The sequence below is a fragment of the Bos indicus genome, chromosome 5 (genome assembly GCF_029378745.1).
Source record: "Bos indicus isolate NIAB-ARS_2022 breed Sahiwal x Tharparkar chromosome 5, NIAB-ARS_B.indTharparkar_mat_pri_1.0, whole genome shotgun sequence".
NCBI lineage: Eukaryota > Metazoa > Chordata > Mammalia > Artiodactyla > Bovidae > Bos > Bos indicus.
The window spans coordinates 1,505,290-1,528,888 of record NC_091764.1 but is presented as its reverse complement, the minus strand read 5'-3'; the positions used below and the strand labels follow the sequence as shown (position 1 = coordinate 1,528,888).

The 23,599-nt window shown below is 41.3% G+C and overlaps 1 protein-coding gene across 1 annotated transcript in view; it reads right to left on the bottom strand.

Moving 5' to 3' along the window:
- RAB21 (RAB21, member RAS oncogene family) overlaps nucleotides 1-21,342 on the bottom strand; it is a 42,868-nt gene extending 21,526 nt beyond the window's left edge. Inside the window, exons 1-4 of the mRNA XM_070788821.1 lie at nucleotides 20,931-21,342; nucleotides 3,769-3,828; nucleotides 2,892-2,999; nucleotides 606-669 (exon numbers count right to left, since the gene is read on the bottom strand). Coding sequence (XP_070644922.1) covers nucleotides 606-669; nucleotides 2,892-2,999; nucleotides 3,769-3,828; nucleotides 20,931-21,080 — 382 coding nt within the window. The 5' untranslated portion in view covers nucleotides 21,081-21,342. The remainder of the gene's footprint in view (nucleotides 1-605; nucleotides 670-2,891; nucleotides 3,000-3,768; nucleotides 3,829-20,930) is intronic.
- Nucleotides 21,343-23,599: the final 2,257 nt, after the last annotated feature.

Sequence of the window (23,599 nt, the reverse complement as noted above, 5' to 3'; positions counted from 1 at the left end):
GAAGCTGACACTCCAATACTTTGGCCAACTGAGTGAAGAGCCGACCCACTGGCAAAGCCCCTGATGCTGGGAAAGACTGAAGGCAAAAGGAGAAGGGAGTGGCAGAGAATGAGATGATTAGATAGCATCACCCATTTAATGGACATGAATTTGAGCAAACTCTGTGAGATAGTGAAGGACAGAAGAGCCTGCTGCAATCCATGGGGTTGCAAAGAGTCAGACACAACTTAGCGACTGAACAACAACAATATGACAAAAACACAGCTTAAGTCACTGATTTTAATTATATTGTAGTTGCCAAACTCTCTTATTTTCTAAAATAATCTTATGATGAAAAACTAAAGGTCAAGTTGAAGCAAGGCTGGGAGACTCAAAGCCCTACATGTTCAGGGTTTCCCAGCTGCTCCCCAAGGGCATTCCTTGAATTATAGATGTTTCAATCTCCTGAAAGACCCCTTTCAAATTCTAAATGACTCTAAAATATTAAATACTAAAATACCATTCTTCTTTTCTCATGTAACTTTAAAATGAAAATTATTCATGTACTATTCTTTAATAAAGTTTTAAAGAAACAAAGGACATTTTTAAAAATTAATGACACTTACCTACTATACATAAACAGATTTCGTTTCCCAACATTTTCCGTAATTCTTTCACCCAGTTTTTAACCTGTGTATACAAGCGTAAATGTTAAAACAAATCCTGTTACAATGACTACAATTACAATACACCAAAATGCAATGTTGTAAAAATACCTCAAAATTCTGTCTAATGGTCCATATATTTAGTTATTAGGAATGATTCACTATATAGGATCATTTATACTGCAAATCACACACACACACACACACACACACCCCCGCCAATGGAAAGATCTCTGTCTCCATCTACATCTACATATAAGTATAAAGAGAAGCATCTCTAATTACAAATGTTCATAAATCATCCACAAATCTAAGCAAAGCTGTTCACCAGAGCAAAAGCACGTCAACACCAGCCTCTGATAGTAGATGTTTGTATAGAATCACATTGAAGAACGTATGGGCTTGGGAATTCCCTAGTGGCTAGAACTCAGTGCTTTACTGCTCAGGGCCAGGGTTCAATCTCTGGTCAGGAAACTAAGATCCTACAAGCCACATGATGCGATCAAAAAAAAAAAAACTAAAAAATACACACATACACGAGCTTAATTAAAAGTCTTTTATACCCCAGTTGGTTCCAAAATAGAGGGCACAGGAGCTTCTATGACACACATTTAAAGGAAAAACAAAACATATAGGAGTAGAAAAAGAGCAAAATAAAGTTTTATCCGTTGGTGTGTGGTAGGTTTCTTCACCCTCAGCATCACTAGTATTTTGTCCTCGACAGTCCTCTGCCAGGAGGGGCTGTCCTATGCAGTGAATGCTGTTCAGTGGCACCCCTGGCCTCCCACCAACTAGACTCAGCGCCACTGCCAGGTTTGACAACCAAGGATGTCTCTAGAGATCACTATCACCTATGGATAACCACTGGACTGCAAGGGAACCCCTAAATCTAACCAATATTCTTTTTAACTGTATTTCATCTGCAGTCAGATTCCCCTCCACAGGTATTCTATTCATTAACCCATACACTCTGTGATGAGTTAAAGAGGGTCAAAATTCTCTGCCAAGAGTCTATTTCTTCTCTCTGACTTTGGTCTAGCCTAGTCTCTTGCTTTGACCAAGAGAATGTGGCAGCACTAATGCCATGCCAATTCCAGACTAAAGCCTTAGGAAGGTCTGGCAGCTCTCTCTTGGGATCTAGTTGTCATATAAGGTTTGGCTGGAATACAGAATAATGAGAGCATGTGGACAGAGTACTGGAGAACAAGACACCAAATGGAGTGAGAAGGCACATGGAGGAAAACCAGGCCCTCTTGGATCCAGGTCCCCACCCAGCAACCCCCAGTTCATGCAGCTGTCTGAGTGACTCCACTTTTGTCCAGAAAAGAAAGAGAGTAAAAATTGCTCAGTCCTGTCTGACTCTTTGCGACCCCATGGACTATATAATCCACGAATTCTCCAGACCAGAATACTGGAGTGGGTAGCCTTTCCCTTCTCCAGGGGATCTTCCCAATCCAGGGATCAAACCCAGGTCTCCTGCATTGCAGGCGGATTCTTTACCAACTGAGCTATCGGGGAAGCCCAGGCAACCCTCAAAACCATGAGAAATAATATGTTGTTGTTTTAAGCCATCAAATTTGGGGGGTTTTGTTATGCAGCAAGAGCTAACTGGTCACTTTTCAACCTAAATGACTCCACTTTCTTTTAATCAATAAAATACTTAAACTATTTCTTTCCATGCCAAAAAGGCAAGAAGGGATAGAAGAGATAACAAACAGCATCCCAAAGATAAAACATTTAACTTTATAAAAATAGAGTTTATTTATAAAAATAAATACTGTGTAGATTTTCCTTTTAAAATCTGTATTGAATCCTCCAGGATACCTAGTGAGGAGAAAAGAGCTTAAACCTGATTTAGTTCTTCTTTTACCTCCCCATAATTATGGAACGCACCCACGCAGCCATACCAAGTTTTCAGGTGCCCAGTATGTACAGAATCAAAAAAAAAAAAAGTTTGTGATTTTTCTTTAATAAGGAGAAAAAAAAAAGGCGTCTATATTTTTCTGAAGCTTTACTTCAGATGATTTCCCTTTCCTAATATCTGAGAAAGCCATATAATAAACCATTAATAGATGATATCCATACTGTTAACATGAATTAAATACGCCATTAAAAAAACATGACTGGTCATCATTTATGCACAAGCTATACTTTTAAATCCAAGGCTAATCACAAAGACATGTTAATGCAGACCTGACAAATCACTGTTGCTCTATTAAGTCATTCACCCATAAGTAAGCAAGATACCTTCTGAAAAGAATCTTCATCTGTTATATCATAAACTAAAATAGCTCCATTTGAATCTCTGTAGTAAATGGGACCCAATGCGTGGAATCTCTCTTGACCTGCTGTATCCTACATAAAGCAACAAACGTTTATTAGACCAGAAGAAAAAATATATCTATTATTTAAACTACAGTGAGCTTCTGATAAACTAGGGTATAAAGTTATAGATAACCCCAAAACAGCATTAAAAGAAACAAACTATAAAAAATTTTAAGTAAAGTTATAATTAATATTTAATGTTTTACTGTTTTGTAAAGGTTACTTCTCCTCTCCCCAACCCTCCTCCTCAGCAATCTTTCCCACCCTCACTAAAAAGCCAGTTCAGTTGCCAAAGGGCTGGAAAGACCACAATGGCCTAATAAGCCAGGAACAGGCGTGGCAATGAATTTAAGTCCTCCACAGAGAGAGCAGACAAGAAGAACGAACGTGCACCAGGACCACCTGGCAGTGGTGCCGTACTGCATTAGCCTTGCCCTAGTCTCCACCAGCCACTCCCTTGGAAGATGAGGACATGGAGACGGGGGGATAAAGGCCAGACAGTCTGTCCACCCCTTTCTCTGAAATGGAATCCCTTGAGTTCACCCTTCTCCAGTTGAAAAGTTATGACAGCACTTTTCATGTATAACAAGTGTATTCAAGATAAAATTCTTAGCCAGATTTTAGGGGGAAAAGATGTTTAATTAAAAAAAAAAAAAAAAAAAGATTTTGGCTAACCCTGAGTTAACCAAAAAAATAAAAATCCAGAAATTCAAATTCCTATTTCTTAAGCCAATTAGTTATTAGAATATGAAGAATAGGTAAAGGCCTTCAACTCATACAGCTGAAAACATTAACTTACCCATATAGCAAGATTTACTCTCTTCCCACCAATATTTAACTTCTTTGTTAAGAATGATGCCTAAGAAAAAAGAGATATACATTAAATGATGTTTCACATAAAACTTCTTATCCTAAAAACTACAGATGAATGAATCATGTCATATAAAACAAGTTATCTGGGAGAAAAAGTAATCATTGAGTTTTTACTAATAACCAAACATGTTTCCACTGAAAACAGAACATTATTTTTATTTTAAGAAAAAGTTTGTTTTATGAACATAAGTTATGAAAAGTACCCAAGAGCTGATAATTTAATGTTTTCTTAGTTTTTTTTTCCCTCATTACAACATTTTCTTAGCATTTAATTTGATGCCACCTAACCTACTCATTATAGAAAGAGTCTAAGAGACTTCTAAGATGAGATAAAAGAAATATTTACTGGTGTTTACTTAGCTGTATGAATACCATTACTACTGGAAATTTTCCTGCAATTATTTTGCAATTCAATTATTTAAACTATAGCTAATAACTGTACCAGGTACTATCACAGAAATGAAAACAGTCCCAGCTTTCAAGGAGCTTATAGTTCCACTGCAAATATTAGAATGTAAAGATAATGGTTAAAGTGGAGGGTCTTGCTAAGTATACCATAGGGAAAATGCTGAGAAACGAGTGTAAAGCTAGCCTGGATAAGTCACAGAAGGCTTCAGAAAGAAAGTAATGAGCTCCTCGTTATGAGTAGTAAGGGTTTTTCCAGACAGACAGGTGAAACCACTGAAGCCTGAAACATGTAACTCCCCACGCCACAGGAAACTCCAAGGTGGTCTGGTGTATGCCAGAGATGAATCTCTACAGTTAGGAAAAGATTGAATCAAAAAAACCTGAAACTCCATATCTAAAGGTATGGACTTAACCTTATGGGTGTCAATAAAAGCTGTTTCAAGACTCTAGACAAGGTTTTTGGTTTTTCTTTTTAATGTATACTACAGTCAGGTATATTCGTGGACTTCTGTGTATTGCTTGGAGAAGGCGATGGCACCCCACTCCAGTACTCTTGCATGGAAAATCCCATGGGCGGAGGAGCCTGGTGGGCTGCAGTCCATGGGGTCACACAGAGTCAGACACGACTGAGCGACTTCACTTTCACTTTTCACTTTCACGCATTGGAGAAGGAAATGGCAACCCACTCCAGTGTTCTTGCCTGGAGAATCCCAGGGACGGGGGAGCCTGGTGGGCTGCCGTCTATGGGGTCACACAGAGTCGGACACGACTGAAGTGACTTAGCAGCAGCAGCAGCAGCAGCAGTGTATTGCTCTGTATCCCCTTTGTGCATTCACAGTGCACACCAAGAGTCTGCCAAAAGAAAGACTGGCTAATTGTATTTATACAAGTATTTCCCAAACTCATTTGACTTCTTTTTCCCTAAAGAAACACCTAACTCATCCAAAGAAGTAAATGTTAGGAAATAATACTGTTGACAATGAAGAATCAGTGAAGGGTTTTTAAGTAGTGAGAACATATAAAATCTGTATTTTTAAGAGAATGACTATGATAGGAAGAAAGACAGGACTAGATCTGGAAGACAGGAGGCTATTTTAAAGCTGGAAAGAAAAGCATCAGATCAGATCACTCAGTCCTGTCTGACTCTTTGCGACCCCATGAATCGCAGCACGCCAGGCCTCCCTATCCATCACCAACTCCCGGAGTTCACTCAGACTCACGTCCATCGAGGCAGTGATGCCATCCAGCCATCTCATCCTCTGTCGTCCCCTTCTCCTCCTGCCCCCAATCTCTCTCAGCATCAGAGTCTTTTCCGATGAGTCAACTCTTTGCATGAGGTGGCCAAAGTACTGGAGTTTCAGCTTTAGCATCATTCCTTCCAAAGAAATCCCAGGGCTGATCTCCTTCAGAATGGACTGGTTGGATCTCCTTGCAGTCCAAGGGACTCTCAAGAGTCTTCTCCAACACCACAGTTCAAAAGCATCAATTCTTTGGAGCTCAGCCTTCTTCACAGTCCAACTCTCACATCCATACATGACCACTGGAAAAACCATAGCCTTGACTAGACAAACCTTTGTTGGCAAAGTAATGTCTCTGCTTTTGAATATGCTATCTAGCTTGGTCATAACTTTCCTTCCAAGGAGTAAACGTCTTTTAATTTCATGGCTGCAATCACCATCTGCAGTGATTTTGGAGCCCCCAAAAATAAACTCTGACACTGTTTCCACTGTTTCCCCATCTATTTCCCATGAAGTGATGGGACCAGATGCCATGATGTTCCTTTTCTGAACGTTGAGCTCTAAGCCAACTTTTTCACTCTCCACTTTCACTTTCATCAAGAGGCTTTTTAGTTCCTCTTCACTTTCTGCCACAAGGGTGGTGTCATCTGCATAGCTGAGGTTACTGATATTTCTCCCGGCAATCTTGATTCCAGCTGTGTTTCTTCCAGTCCAGCGTTTCTCATGATGCACTCTGCATATAAGTTAAATAAGTAAGGTGACAATATACAGCCTTGACATACTCCCTTTCCTATTTGGAACCAGTCTGTTGTTCCATGTCCAGTTCTAACTGTTGCTTCCTGACCTGCATACAAATTTCTCAAGAGGCACATCAGGCAGTCTGGTATTCCCATCTCTTTCAGAATTTTCCACAGTTTATTGTGATCCACACAGTCGAAGGCTTTGGCATAGTCAATAAAGCAGAAATAGATGCTTTTCTGGAACTCTCTTGCTTTTTCCATGATCCAGCGGATGTTGGCAATTTGATCTCTGGTTCCTCTGCCTTTTCTAAAACCAGCTTGAACATCAGAAAGTTCACGGTTCACATATTGCCGAAGCCTGGCTTGGAGAATTTTGAGCATTACTTTACTAGCGTGTGAGATGAGTGCAATTGTGTGGCAGTTTGAGCATTCTTTGGCATTGCCTTTCTTTGGGATTGGAATGAAAACTGCCCTTTTCCAGTCCTGTGGCCACTGCTGAGTTTTCCAAATTTGCTGGCATATTGAGTGCAGCACTTTCACAGCATCATCTTTCAGGATTTGGAATAGCTCAACTGGAATTCCATCACGTCCACTAGCTTTGTTCGTAGTGATGCTTTCTAAGGCCCACTTGACTTCACATTCCAGGATGTCTAGCTCTAGGTCAGTGATCACACCATTGTGATTATCTGGGTCGTGAAGATCTTTTTTGTACAGATCTTTTGTGTATTCTTGCCACCTCTTCTTCATATCTTCTGCTTCTGTTAGGTCCATACCATTTCTGTCCTTTATCGAGCCCATCTTTGCATGAAAGGGCCGAATTAAATGCATGAAGATAGAAGAGGATAAAATCAAGACTAATTGAAGAAGGAATATAATCAGAAACCTGAGTCTGTTGACATGTTTAAAAAAGGAACAAAGAGCCAAGTTTAAAGCTATGCAGAGATTATCACATTTAAGTGTATCAATACAAAATAAAGTGCAGAGATGGAAAGTAAAACAGATAAAAAGGCTAGCTAGGATGATGAATTATTGATATTACTGAAGGAGAAAGAACCTAGATTTCAGGAAGGACTTTCTACTGTATTTATTACCAAGGAAAATTAAAAACTAAGCAAATGCCACTAGATTGAATGATTAACTAAGGAGTCCAGATACAAAGGAATCACAAACGGCAGAGGTCAAACCCAGGAATGTCTACCTTTAAGATATTTTATTAAATAAAACAAAGGTTATAGAAAAGGGTATAATATTTAATTCAGTGGCAAAACAACAAAGGAAATAACTTAGAAAATGAGAAGGCCAAATACATGTTATGACAATAAATATGAATGAAGGAATATTTCTCACTCATAGCATAAAGGTTAAGAATATCAACTTTGAAGCAGTACTTTGGATTTGAATCTCAGCTTTGCCACTTATCAGTTGTATTATTTATTTGAACTCAACCATTTGCCCTATTTCACTATCAATGGTATATAAAGACAGAGAAGGCAATGGCACCCCACTCCAGTACTCTTGCCTGGAAAATCCCATGGATGGAGGAGCCTGGTTGGCTGCAGTCCATGGGGTCGCTAAGAGTCGGATACAACTGAGTGACTTCACTTTCACTTTTCACTTTCATGCACTGGAGAAGGAAATGGAGACCCACTCCAGTGTTCTTGCCTGGAGAATCCCAGGGACAGGGGAGCCTGGTGGGCTGCCGTCTATGGGGTCGCACAGAGTCGGACACGACTGAAGTGACTTAGCAGTAGCAGTTATATAAAGAAACTCAAAATCTGACTCCTATACAAATGTTTAATAGATAAGTAATCTTAAATTACTTAAAAGTAAACTCAAACTCTCTTTTTTAAAGATATTTAAAGTTAAACTGATCTTCCCTCCAAAATTGGCTTTCCATTGTAACATTAATATTTTCATCACATTCTCCAAGTCACTGAGGTTTAGCATCTCAGGAATATCATCACTGAATATTCTTCCTTCCCTGTCATCCCATATTCCAAAAAAAACTGATCAAGTCTTGTCTTCATATTTCCTCTGGAGTTCCTTGACCACCAGTCTCATATTAAGTCATAATATAAATACCTTTGGTCTCACCTCACCCTCTGGTTCTCTAGTCTACATGCCACATTATCTTCCCCAAACCTCCATGATTAAAAATAAAAACAAGCAAACAAACAAAAACAAAAAGCCCTTACCACATCCACAGCTGAGTTCTCTAATAAGTTATCACTTTACATTAGTATACTTGAACTATATCCTGTTGGCAGCTAATACCATAAAAGCCTTTTGTCAAGAGTTTTGTGGGGATTTCTCAGCAGAGGGGAGTGAATTATAGCTGGGAAAGCTCCATCATTTCCTTTCTACCATTCCTTCTGAAATTTACCATCACTTTCCATGGTGAGTTGAGAGACAGTGCTAAGTCTCTCCTAAGGAACCATGGATGTATAGAACAATTTTATGAAAAGAGTGCTCATCAGAGCATTGATTCTTTAGAAAAAGAAAGAAAGAAAATGTAAAGAAATAACCTGAGTGTCCATCACTAGGCAATTCTTTAAAAAATATACAAATGTAGCCCATCGATATAGTGAGACACTACACAGTCATTTCTACTGCTATAACTAATACCAGCTAACAGTTACTGAATGCTTACCTTTCACCAAGTACTGTGCAACGCACTTTTTACAAAGTCATTCATAAGCTTCTCCTTTATGAAAGTCAGGGAGCCCTATTATAGAAATAAAAAATCTCAAACTCTTATCTTTGTATCCAAGGACCTCCACCATTTGTCCACATCTATCTTCCTAGAAAGCTTCCAGTATTCACAGAGTCTACACTATATATTCCCTCCAATTCTGTTTGTTCATAAAATTCCTCTCTAACTTGGGCCTATTCTTTATTCTCTATCTTAATCTCATCTCTCCAAGACCAGTTCATAGATCTATAATCATCTTCTTTGAATTTTTAAATTGTCTCATACCACCCATACAGCCCACACTGGATTTCTCTATGCAGCAGAACTTTAGGGAACCTAATCTTACCATATACAGCACATACCACCTCATATTTTAAGTTATCTTTTCATGGGTATAAGTATTCTGTTAACTAGATTACATATTTTTATTTATTTAACACTTTCACAGTGCTTACAATGAAATGGGCAGTGTTTTAAATACTTTTCAATATTAATTCACTTCTCATAAAACTCTGTGATTAGATATAGTTATTACCCAAATATTACAGGAGTGGAAACAGAGACAAAGGAATGTTAAGTATCTTGTTCAAGGTCACAAGCAACAGAGTAGGATTTGCAATCTAGGCCGTCTGGCTGCAGACATGACTCACACTCACTGTGCTATGGTGCCTCTCAGACTGAGAGGTGAACGAACGCTTCTCTACTAGAGGGGGCAGGGAGAAGCACGGTGCTGCCCACAGCAGACTTGCAAATGTTGTTACTGTGGATAAATTCATCTACAGTGTGCCTGCTAGAACTCAATTTACGTAAAAGATATGTTTCGAAAAGTTTCCTTATAAACCAAATTATTTTAACTCAAATATCTGATGCACCAGGAAAGCACATTATAACATGGTACTCGCTAAATCTTTTCTTTCTGCCTTTATAACAAAAAAACTTAAGTCCTTTTCTATGGAAAGAGTCCTTCTGTAATACAAATCATCTCATTTTATATAAATCCTAAATTCTTAATATTTCATAGATATTTTCTTAAAGAACAAAAATCTTCTGTTTTAAAAACTATTATAGGTGAGAATAAAGCTAAAAGATTTTACATGACATCAAGATAGCAGCAAATGATCAGAAGGTTGAAACCTCTTTTTTCTCTCCCCAACTATCTCTATGAGGCATACTTAATTTGGCCAAGCTACTGAGATACTATTCATGGTTATGTAATACTCTGGGGCAGAGGTTAATTCTGTTACATGGTAATAAAAAGGGGAGGGAGGTATAATCATGGACTGCTTTGAGAATCAGATAAAAGCCACCAACCCACTCAACAGTCAAGAAAACTGCTTATATGCACATATCAAAATATCAAAAAAAATTTTTTTTCCACACGTTCCTAAGGGATAATGCCCTGGCAACATCTCAGTCAAAGAATCCCATTGAGAAAGAGAAGGGGAGAGTGGCATAAACAATGTCAAGTCAAAGGTTTCGAGGAATATGGGAAGAAAAAAAATAGTACATACCATGTGCCACCACACTTCGTCTTTCTCATTTTATCTTTGTATTAATAACAACCCTGTGAAGTAGGCAATTAGCCCTATTTTACAGGTGTGAATCTGAGATTTAAAGAAATACAGTGACTCACCCAAGGTCAGACAACTCAGTGAGGTACCGCAGTGGGTGGAAGGCTGTCTGACTCCACAGTGCTTTTGCCACTGCACAAAGCTGCCTATTCTAGAACACAAACACGTTCTTAACCTGGCTTTCCTCCACTCGGACTAAGTGCTCCTGGACACCAACTCATCTCCCCAAATACTCTCAGGGTAGCCACAAACGATGAGAATCAAAGGAATGGTACATATCTCACTTTAATCCTCCAAACCCTGACTTGTATGTGTTTGTGTGTGCGCATGCACACAGCGTGCTCAATTGCTCAGTCATGTCTGACTCTTTGCGACGCCATGGACTGCAGCCTGCCAGGGTCCTCTGTTTACAGAATTATCACCAGCAAGAATACTGGAGCAGGTTGTCATTTCCTACTCCAGGGGCTCTTCCAGACCCAGAGATCAAACCCACCTCTCTTGCACTTTCTGCATCGGCAGGTGGATTCTTGACCAGTGCACCACCTGAAAACCCTGAGTTACAGCATCACTATTTCTTCTAATTCCAAAGATTTCATCTTCCACATTTTAGGTGGATTAAGAGACTTATCAATCTTATTAGACACCTGTCATTCACACCTGATGCTTATTTACCCAGCACTTTATTTGAAGTCACAGTGGGTGTTTTTTTAATCTGTATTTTTTAAAAATGCTTATAGGTGAGATATAATAAGAATAAATTGCATTTGCCAAATGAAAGTCTTTTCATAACTGGTTTCATCAAAGTTTTAATGTTTTTTTGTTTTTGTTGGCCAAACCACTTGTTCCTTTGGCGAAACAAAATACCTAATGCAGTAGACAAATACTCAACTGTCTTTATCTAAATTCAACAGACTTTCCAGTTACATTATTTTTGCTACAGTTACTAACATTGTTTCTGGCTTAAGGATTTAAAGTATCTATTGGGAGTTCCCTAGCGGTCCAGGGGTTAAGACTTGGTGCTTTCATTGCCAGGGTCCTTCCCTGATCAGGGACTGAGATTATGCAAACTGGCCTGGGAGGGGCAGGGGTAATCCACTGACTACTTTCAGCTGAAGCCACAGACATGAAAGGGTTCAGTCAGGTAACTCATGAGTCCTCCGTAGCAAGACAATAAAAATGAGCTACCAGAAAACTACGATGAATTTCTACAAGGTCAAAATCATGTTACAGCATATAAAGGTAACAAATCAACATGTTATACAACTTAAGTTTATAAAATGCTATATATCAAATATTTTAAATTTAAAGAAAGAAAGAAAACTAAACTGGGTACTTGAATACCTCATTTATCTTTAGCTTCTATACAGAGGTATTATAATCAGTTTAGAGTCCAAGTAAATACTTTGAAAAGAAGAGTCAAAAAGTCACTTCTAAGGATTAGCTCAAAACATAACAGCAGAAAATAAAAGATATAGAATAGTTGTATGTTAGATGTTCAAAGCAATAATTCCGAAAAACTCTTCTTAAAAAAAAAAAAAAAATCATCCACCCTTCCATAGCCCACATATATCTAATAAAATACTAAGGGAAAAAGGAAAGATTTCTACTATGGTATTTTATAAAGATACTGTAAACAAAAATTGGCTGAATCTTCTAAGTGGTTTCCAGTACTACCTTAGAAGGTCTTTCAGACATTTGAAACATTAATCTTATAAACAAGGAAATTAAGATTCCTAGCTGAGTATAACGGAGAAGGCAATGGTAACCCACTCCAGTGTTCTTGCCTGGAGAATCCCAGGGACAGGGGAGCCTGGTGGGCTACCATCTATGGGGTCGCACAGAGTTGGACACGACTGAAGCGACTTAGCAGCAGCAGCAGCAACAGCATCTGAGTATAAAGCTAACTGCTAGAATCTGAATGCCAAGTGTTGCTCTGGAGGCTAAGGTATATGAATAAAAAAAAGTAGCTGACTTAGCTTAAGAAAAAAACAGTACACCATCACTATACATAGGACGTCAGAAATCTAACCCAAGTCTTTGTTTTCTCACTTGCAAACTCTTAGGATACTGTCTTCCCAGCCAACTTTACAGCACTGTTTTGCTGATCAAATGACAGGCACCTACCCTAGACTTCAGGAGGCAGACAGGTGGAATTCCAGTTAAGAGTTCTAAAAGGAAAGATGATGGATGGTTCTGATTATGAAAAATGTTACTTTTTACACAGGAGACTAGTTGAAAGAGGTAAAAGGCATTTAAGTCAGAGTGCACAGTCTTACAATAAGGGGGAAAGGGAGCTTCAGCTAAAGAAAAGGAAGTGACTGCCTAAGAGCACAATTATAGAGAGAAACAAAGATAACTGAAATCACACAACCATTTAAGAATAAAGTTAACAGATGGTTAAAATATCTTTCTCATCTTTACTTTCCCCAGCTGGCACAATGTTTGACATGTAACAGGTATGAAATAACAATTCTTGAATTTAACTGCTTAGGTTCAACAATAAATTCCAAAGACAAAGCAGTAAGTCCCTCACTCCAACTGTCTTTCTTGTCTGTGTCAAGTTTAACACAGCCCAGAACAATAAAGGATCCTCTATGACCCACCTCCCAGAATATTGGAAATAAAAGCAAAAATAAACAAATGGGATCTAATTAAAATTAAAAGCTTCTGCACAACAAAATAAACTATAAGCAAGGTGAAAAGACAGCCTTCAGAATGGGAGAAAATAATAGCAAATGAAGCAACTGACAAACAACTAATCTCAAAAATATACAAGCAACTCCTGCAGCTCAATTCCAGAAAAATAAACGACCCAATCAAAAAATGGGCCAAAGAACTAAATAGACATTTCTCCAAAGAAGACATACAGATGGCTAACAAACACATGAAAAGATGCTCAACATCACTCATTATCAGAGAAATGCAAATCAAAACCACAATCAGGTACCATTTCACGCCAGTCAGAATGGCTGCGATCCAAGTCTACAAGCAATAAATGCTGGAGAGGGTGTGGAGAAAAGGGAATGTTGGTGTACACTGTTGGTGGGAATGCAAACTAGTACAGCCACTATGGAGACAGTGTGGAGATTCCTTAAAAAACTGGAAAGAGAACTGCCATACGACCCAGCAATCCCACTGCTGGGCATACACACCAAGGAAACCAGAATTGAAAGAGACATGTGTACCCCAATGTTCATCACAGCACTGTTTATAATAGCCAGGACATGGAAGCAACCTAGATGTCCATTAGCAGACAAATGGATAAGAAAGCTGTGGTACATATACATAGTGGAGTACTACTCAGCCATTAAAAAGAATACATTTGAATCAGTTCTAATGAGGTGGATGAAACTGGAGCCTATTATACAGAGTGAAGTAAGCCAGAAAGAAAAACACCAATACAGTATACTAACGCATATATATGGAATTTAGACAGATGGTAACGATAACCCTATATGTGAGACAGCAAAAGAGACACAGATGTATAGAACAGTCTTTTGGACCCCGGCGGGGGGGGGGGGGGGGGGGGGGGGGGGCGGGGGGGGATGATTTGGGACAACTGCATTAAAACATGTATAATATCATATAAGAAATGAATTGCCAGTCCAGGTTCGATGCAGGATACAGGAAGCTTGGGGCTGGTGCACTGGGATGACCCAGAGGGATGATATGGGGAGGGAGGTGGGAGGGGGGTTCAGGATGGGGAACACGTGTACACCCATGGCGGTAGCATGTTGATGTATGGCAAAACCAATACAATAGTGTAAAGTAAAAAAAAAAAAAAATAATAATAATAGTAATAATTAAAAAATTAAAAAAAAAAAAAAGAAATCACAGAAGGAAGCTTGGGGACTTTATATAAGCCCAGGCTTTCTGGGTAAGCCAGCTAAAGGATCTTGAGTCCTCGGAAAGCTCACCTACAACATTACTTCATAATTATCAGCAACCTAAAGGGGGTCTTTGACCTCTATGCCAAAGCCCTTGACTGTGCGGATTACAATAAATTGTGGAAAATTCTGAAAGAGACGGGAATACCAGACCCCCTGACATGCCTCTAGAGAAACCTATATGCAGGTCAGGAAGCAACAGTTAGAACTGGACATGGAACAACAAACTGGTTCCAAATAGGAAAAGGAGTACGTCAAGGCTGTATGTTGTCACCCTGCTTATTTAACTTATATGCAAAGTACATCATGAGAAACATTTGGCTGGAAGAAGCACAAGCTGGAATCAAGATTGCTGGGAGAAATATCAATAACCTCAGCTATGCAGATGATACCACCCTTATGGCAGAAAGTGAAGAGGAACTCAAAAGCCTCTTGATGAAAGTGAAAGAGGAGAGTGAAAAAGTTGGCTTAAAGCTCAACATTCAGAAAACGAAGATCATGGCATCTGGTCCCATCACTTCATGGGAAATAGATGGGGAAACAGTGGAAACAGTGTCAGAGTTTATTTTTGGGGGCTCCAAAATCACTGCAGATGGTGACTGCAGCCATGAAATTAAAAGACACTTACTCCTTGGAAGGAAAGTTATAACCAACCTAGATAGCATATTAAAAAGCAGAGATATTGCTTTGCCAACAAAGGTCCATCTAGTCAAGACTATGGTTTTTCCAGTGGTCATGTATGGATGTGAGACCTGGACTGTGAAGAAAGCTGAGCGTGGAAGAATTGATGCTTTTGAACTGTGGTGTTGGAGAAGACTCTTCAGAGTCCCTTGGACTTCAAGGAGATCTAACCAGTCCATCCTAAAGAATATCAGTCCTGGGTGTTCATTGGAAGGAATGATGCTGAAGCTGAAACTCCAATACTTTGGGCACCTCAAGAGCTGACTCACTGGAAAAGACCCTGATGCTGGGAGGGATTGGGGACAGGAGGAGAAGGGGATGACAGAGGACGAGGTGGGTGGATGGCATCACTGACTCGATGCACATGAGTTTGCGTAAACTCCGGGAGTTGGTGATGGACAGGGAGGCCTGGCGTGCTGTGATTCATGGGGTCGCAAAGAGTCGGACACAACTGAGCGACTGAACTGATGAGGAGGTCTGCAAAAAAGGAACAGTACTAAAACACCAAAGCATGGCAAATGTCACAATTTTTAAAAATAAAAAAAGAAGTGACCCTCCAGAAATGTCACAAGCCCAGACAAACTCTGCTGCTGCTGCTGCTGCTGCTAAGTCACTTCAGTCGTGTCTGACTCTGTGCGACCCCACAGACGGCAGCCCACCAGGCCCCGCCGTCCCTGGGATTCTCCAGGCAAGAACACTGGAGTGGGTTGCCATTTCCTTCTCCAATGCATGAAAGTGAAAAGTGAAAGTGAAGTCACTCAGTCGCTCTTAGCGACCCCATGGGCTGCAGCCCACCAGGCTCCTCCATCCATGGGATTTTCCAGGCAAGAGTGCTGGAGTGGGCTGCCACTGCCTTCTCCGAGACAAACTCTAGAATGGTTAATAAACAAATACATATGTATGTATAAAAATATAAAAGGGAGCAGTCCCTCAGACTGTATGAGTTCTCAAAATAATTCATGTCAAATTAATCCCATTACCTTTTTGTATGTGTTACCCTGAAAGAAACCAACAGAAATTAAGCACCATTTATTCATTCCCAGGTGGCACCAGTGGTAAAGAACCTGCCTCCCAATGAAGGAAGCACAACAGACACAGGTTCAATCCATGGGTGGGGAAGATCCCCTGGAGGAGGAAAATGGCAACCCACTCCAGTATTCTCACCTGAAAAATTCCATGGGCAGAAGAGCCTTGTGGGCCACAGTCTATGGGGTCACAAACAGTCGGACATGACTGAGCAACCAAGCACACACACACAATTCATTCAACAGCTAACATTCATTAAACAAACACTGTGCCAGGAGGTTTACATACCGTGGTTCTCTAACCCATATAAAAATCTTATCACTGAGATTCTCCAATTTCATGGATAAAGAGCTAGCTTACAAACATTAGAATACCCTGCCCAAATCATGATAGCTAAAAGGTAGAAGCCAAACCTTCAAACTAACTTCAAAGTCCTGTCCCTTTTTACCACATCAGATGGTCTCCTACTGCAGGAAAAAAAAAAAAAAAAAGCATCTTGTCTTCTGCAAGCATTTGACAAAGTATCTCATGATATCCCCTACGGGCAAGACTGATGTAGCAAGGGCAAAAAAAAAAAAAAAAAAAAGAGTTGTAATGCTGGAATAGCCATTTTCATTAAAAGTTTCATATCCGCTAGGCAATAGCCCATAGCAGTCAGTCTTGTTTTCTGTTTCCATCATCATTAGTATGTATAACACTCCATTAAAGACTGTTGCACAGTCACAAGGAAAGAAGGCCTGTATCTGGTTTGGGAAAAGCCCAACCCTTAAAAGCAGAGACATTACTTTGCCAACAAAGGTCCATCTAGTCAAGGCTATGGTTTTTCCAGTGGTCATGTATGGATGTGAGAGTTGGACTGTGAAGAAAGCTGAGCACCGAAAAATTGATGCTTTTGAACTGTGGTGTTGGAGAAGACTCTTGAGAGTCCTTTGGACTGCAAGGAGATCCAACCAGCCCATCCTAAAGGAGATCAGTCCTGGGTGTTCATTGGAGGACCGATGCTGAAGCTGAAACTCCAATACTTTGGGCACCTCATGCAAAGAGTTGACTCACTGGAAAAGGCCCTGATGCTGGAAGGGATTGGGGACAGGAGGAGAAGGGGACGACAGAGGATAAGATGGCTGGATGGCATCACTGACTCGATGCACATGAGTTTGAGTGAACTTCGGGAGTTGGTGATGGACAGGGAGGCCTGGCGTGCTGCAATTCATGGGGTCGCAAAGAGTCGGACACGACTGAGCGACTGAACTAGACTTCGAGTCCAAAGAGAAACCAACCTCTGGCCCTGTGTCACTAGATTATAGAGACTTGTGAAGGGCTTTGTGCTTGGCCGCAGCTCACCCTTTTCTTTCAGAGTCTATTAATGACTGATGAGAACACTGAAGACAGTCTTACCAAATCTTCAGGTGAAAAGTTAAAATAGGTGCCTAATACAGCTGTAGAGATCATGCTTTATTTTTATGGGCATGGCCAGGAGCCAATCTAGTGCCTGACCCACAGTAGCTCCATCAATGTTTCTTGAGCTACAGAATCAAAATTCAAAAGCATGTTAACAGGCATTAAGCACTGAAGAAAACCTATCAAAGCCGACTTTAATGGGTCAAATACATTGGGGGTTGGCAAGGAAGGCAACTACACAATGAAAGTAAAATCAAGTTGAGGGACATAGTCTTCCTTCCTCACTCTCTCCCTCTATCTCTCTTGCTTCCTTTCAGCAAACAAAACTAAGACGGCATGCCCAATATTAATCAATGTGGCAACCCAAAAACTCACAGCATCTTTTCGACTTCAGAGTTAGAAAAGGATTCTCCACAAGGGAGGTGATAGCCTGTACTTCTTTGCACAGTTCAAACCACACTAAGAGTCATTTCTACAGCTCAAGCTATCAAATTTTAAGAAAAGAAGGCAATAATTAAATACCAAGTATGCAGAAGAGATGTCAAAATAATGATATGACTTAGAACAATGTTACAGGAGATCTACTAAAAGGAACCAGAACTGTTTACCAAGAGAAGACAAAACTCAAGGGGATATACAGCCATCTTCAACTATCAGAAGGGATGCCACGTGATTCAGATTCAGATGTCATGTGATTCAGATTCAGAGAGCAGGGAAACAGATTTTGTCTCTAGACCTGGTAAAACGAACTGGAAAGTAATCTGTCCAAAAATGAAACAAGCTATCTCAGGATACATTGTTTTCCACCTTCTGTATCAGTTCATCTCACGTCCAAGATGTTCAGACTAAAGTAGACAATCACTTGACTGAAATATTAAACTAAAGACTGAAATAGTAAACCTTGAACTATCTTAGGTTCCTTTTAGTCTTTAAAATAGGAATGTTTGAGAGTGTACTTTGCAAGCAAAACACAAAGTATTTTATTGTGCAACCCCATAGACGGCAGCCCACCAGGCCCCGACGTCCCTGGGATTCTCCAGGCAAGAACACTGGAGTGGGTTGCCATTTCCTTCTCCAATGCATGAAAGTGAAAAGTGAAAGTGAAGTCGCTGAGTCGTGTCTGACTCTCGGTGACCCCATGGACTGCAGCCCACCAGGCTCCTCCGCCCATGGGATTTTCCAGGCAAGTACTGGAGTGGGTTGCCATTGCTTTCTCTTAAGTAGTAGGTAGTTCTTTTTGCTAAGTAAAAAGGGAAATTCTTTCTCTCACATCTTATGATGCATTAGTTCCTCTCCATTTGGAATGAAAGGCATACAAGACTCTCTATGGGTCTAACTGAAATAAAATGTCTCCAAAAAGATTGTTTAAAAAGATGAAATGAACTGATATCCAAGAGAAGGAAACTGTATATAATGCTGTTTCCATATGTTGGTACACAGCAAAAGCCTCAATTCTAGAACATAATCCAGATAATGTTTGTGGTGCTCGCTTCGGCAGCACAAATACTAAAATCAGATAATGTTTGTGATAAGAGTTATATGCTATGCTTTTGATACTAGACATCTATGTAATAGATTGCAGGTTTCCTCTCAGATATTTAAAAATCTTTACCCAGCTAAAAGCTTTGAGGATATTTTTGGAATGTATAATGTAAATGTAATTTTTAGGCTGAAGGGCTAAATTATCTTTTAGAAAAATTAAGAGCTCAATTAAAATGGTCTTCTCTTTCTCTAAGATCTGTAGCACAAAAGAAATCACTAAGGGGTGGTTTACCAACATCCAGAAACAGTGCTCCAAAATTTTAAATCTAAACTGGATTCAAATTTCAGCTTGAGAACCAAGACTTGTAGCAATATGATGACCAAGAAGTTACTCAACTTAACCATGCCTGTTTCAGCATGTGTAAAACGAGGCTAATAAAACTATCCACCTCCCACACAGGCTGTTATAAGAATAGAAGAAAAGTAAAATACTCAGCACGGTAAGAACTCACTAAATGTTAGCTATTATTATTACTTTACCTTAATAAATCTTTAAATTTCCAACTGATCACAGGCATTGACCCTACAAATTTCCTTTATCTCTCTAGTAACACTCAACCATAATTATTAAAATTGTGTTAAGTGATCTTGTACAAAAATGCAAGGGAAAAAAAAAAAAAGAACCACCCAGGTTCCTGACATGCACTTTTTCAGATCTTATGCTTTATAAAGAAGTAAAAATAGAGGAGTAAAAATAGAACATGGAATCAGAGCATCTTTGTAAATTCTAGACTCAGTAGTTTAATAATAGCATCAAATATCTAATACCACAACTATTAAAAAACTGCATTCTATCAAATAGTGTCCATGGACTTACACACTACACAATCACTAATTAAGATCTATTGTGGGGTAGTAATAATAAAGATGGAGAGCTTACACTGGGCCAGGTCCTAACGTGCGTTTATGTATATTTGTCCTGACAACCGTATGAACTATATACTATTATTATGGCCATTTTAACAAATCGAGAAACAGAGGCACAGATAGGTTAATTAACTTGCCCCAAATTACACAGCTAGTTAAACGAACAGAGGTGCACACAATCAAAAGTCCACTAGACTTGACTGCCTCCGATGAAACTGATCAGGGTGGACTCGTTGGGTATTTTTGTTCTAACACGTGCAAACTGATTTCACGCCCAATTAATGACTACATTTTAACACTTTTCTGACTAACAATCATGTATCTGCAAATGAAAGGTGGCCCTACATTTACAAGCAAAGAAAATAAATAGCAGCAGTAAAGCTGTTAGCTTGAGGACCAATTGTTGGCCAGTATTCATATGACGTTTCCATATGAATATGGGTCGACCTGCATCGCTGAATGTAAGTGACCCACAAGTCAGACCCACGCAGGCTGCAATGGAACTGCGTAACCCCCACCAGCAAGCGGTCATTTCAAAATCCCTCCAGAAAGAAAAGACTTGCCAATCGGCACTTTGTTCGAAGACAGGACAAAATGGAAGTTGCACAAACACTTAGTCATCAGTAAGTGCTGAAGTTACACATCACCTAGTTCGCAAAATCAAACCGGCAGCTAAGTTCCTAATTCCGAAAGAAAGAAAAAGGGCTGACGCTCGGTTGACTGACTGCAGGGTGAAGGCACCTAGGGCCCAAGCGGAAGCGAGTCAGAGAGGAAAAACTAGCCCCCCGACGGGGACCCACCACATGCGCAGCCACTCTGGGGACCCCGGGGACTTTTCAGGGCCCTTCCACTTCTCTCCCGAGGGCCTGTCCCATCTCCGGGTTTCCCCGACGACGTGTGTTCCCAGGGCGAGACCGCAAAGGCAATGCGCAGGCGGAGGGGACAGGCCTGGGATCTGGACGCCCAGACCCAAGGACCGCGGTAGCAAAGTCCCCTGAGGCGCGGAGGCGCCGCCCCTCCGCCCCCCGCGGCCCGCACCTGCAGGGTGGTGATGTGCTTGTCGTTGAACTTGTTCTCGCAGTAGCGCAGCACCAGCGACGTCTTCCCCACGCAGCCTTCCCCCAGCAACACCACCTTGAACGAGTAGGTTCGGCCCGCCGCCGCCCCGCCGCCGCCGGCCGCAGCCATCCCGTCGCGTCCCCGCCGCGCCGAGCTCCCCACAGCCGCCGCGGCACCTTCACAGCCGCGGCCCGCGCAGCCCCTCCGCACCGGCGCCTCCCGCCCCGGACGCCGACCCCACTGCGCCTCCGGGAGAGGCCTGGAAGCGCCGAGGGGAAAGTCCGAGAGTGCAGGGCCCCGGGCACCACGTCAGGAACCTGGGGAGAGGCGAGCAGCGCCCGCTCTCCGCCTCCCTCTAATGGCGTCTCCTTCCTCCTACGTCACACGTCGGGTCACGTGACGGACGCGGCGGGGGCGGCCCCCGGGACAAGGCCCCGGAGCGCGCCTGGGTGTGGGCGGAGCCTGCGGACCCGGCCCCGGGCCCGAGCGAGACCCGCCGGGCCAGCTCTAGCGTTGCTCGATTGTCTGCGGGCCGCCACATCTCTGCAGCTGGTGGGAGCCTGCGTACAACGAGGAATGAGGAATTTAAGGCGAGCCCAGCTCAGGTGGAATGTTCAAGTACACAATGTTCTCGTTCTTGCCCAGGGGATGTTCAGAGGCTAATGACCTCTCCCTTCCGGAGGTCCCGGTAAAACGATTTTGCCAAGGTGCCCCCTCAGTATCTTTACAGTCTTTCTCTGTGGGGTCCCAAATCCTAACTATTGAATTTCTTTCAGTTCTCCAGACCACCTGGACTCCTCCTTAAATTTCAGTGTCTCACCTTAAACCAGAAGGTTTCCTGGATCATCCCATCTTTTTCCCTGTCATTTCATCTCTCTCCCCACCGGTGTATCTTCTCTAGCCCAGCTTACCATACTTCGTGGAAATTACCATGTTCAATATTTGTCTTTCCTTATTAGGCTGTAGACTTCTTAAAGACAAGAACTGTGTGAGACTTGCCCACCCTTGAGTTTCTGACCTCAGGTGCCAGACACATTACTAGTATTCTATAAGTATTTGGGGAAGGAATGAATAAATGGTACCTCTCAGGCAGTTATGCCTTGGTTTCCCATTTTTTGCTGTCTTTCATGAAGCTTTTTCCACCATGAAACTTTTGACATTCCATGTTGACTCCGCCTTGACAAGCCTGTCTGATTTGATGATTTCCTCCTGTGCCTCCCCTTTCTTTCATGAAATAAATTATTCCGAGATACCATACCAGTGTTTCTAAAAGTTTGCAACCAGAAACCTGATGTCATCAAACATTCTTTTTCATGAGATTCCTCTTCCACTTCAAACTAGATAGTCCATTCAATGATTCAACAAATATTTGAAGGTGCCCACCATATGCAAGGAGATCCAACCAGTCCATTCTGAAGGAGATCAGCCCTGGGATTTCTTTGGAAGGAATGATGCTAAAGCTGAAACTCCAGTACTTTGTCCACCTCATGCGAAGAGTTGACTCATTGGAAAAGACTCTGATGCTGGGAGGGATTGGGGGCAGGAGGAGAAGGGGACGACAGAGGATGAGATGGCTGGATGGCATCACTGACTCGATAGACGTGAGTTTGAGTGAACTCCGGGAAATGGTGATGGACAGGGAGGCCTGGCGTGCTGCGATTCATGGGGTCCGCAGGGAGTCGGACACGACTGAGATACTGAACTGAACTGAACTGAACCATATGCCAGGCACTGTGGTAAATAAGATACAATGCCTTGTCATTAAGACTTAACTGTTTAGCAGGAAAAACAGAAACGGTCATTATTCAATTGAGTGATTTCATCTTTATAAAGCAGTTCTGAGTATTTGCAAATGTATATGGGGACCCAGGGGCTTTCCAGGTGGCGCTAGTGGTAAAGAAACTACCTGCCAATGCGGGAGAGGCTAGAGATGCCGGTTCGATCCCTGGGTGGGGAAGATCCCCTGGAGTAGGAACTGGCACCCCACTCCAGTATTCTTGCCTGGAAAATTACATGGGCAGAGGAGCCTGGCGGGCTGCAAAGAGTTGGACGCGACTGAGCACAGCACGAATGATGGGAACCCATCTGGTTTAGCCTACTAGGGAAAGCTGCTGCCGTTGGAAAGGTGTAATCTGGGTTAAGAAGGGAGGAGAGCTCTGCAAGCAGAGAGAATAGTATGACCTACAGCCTTGAGGTACAGATGAAAAACAAGTAAGATAAGAATGCAGAGAACTTCAGATGAGACTAGCATGGAAGCCAGGAATCAATACTGAAAGGACCTTTCAGCAAATGAAGGGTTTTAATTAAAGAGGCTGATATAATCAGATTTGACATTTAAAGGATCTCTCTGGCTATAATTTGAAAATTGGATTGGAGAAAGATAATACTGCTTCTATTTAGAATCAGCCATTAAAGAAACCTTATGTTTTTATAAAATATCCTCATCCTTGCCTCTAAGGATGTATTCTCTACTTCTCTCCACATTCCTGCTCTCAGAGTCTTTGGATATTCATGAGTTGTTCCAGAATTTGGAAGAGACTTCATTTTGAAGGGACCCATTCCATTGTCCATTCTGAATTTTTAATATTGAATGGAAATTTAGCTCTCACTGCCTACAATAAATTGTCCCTCGTTCAACCAACACAACA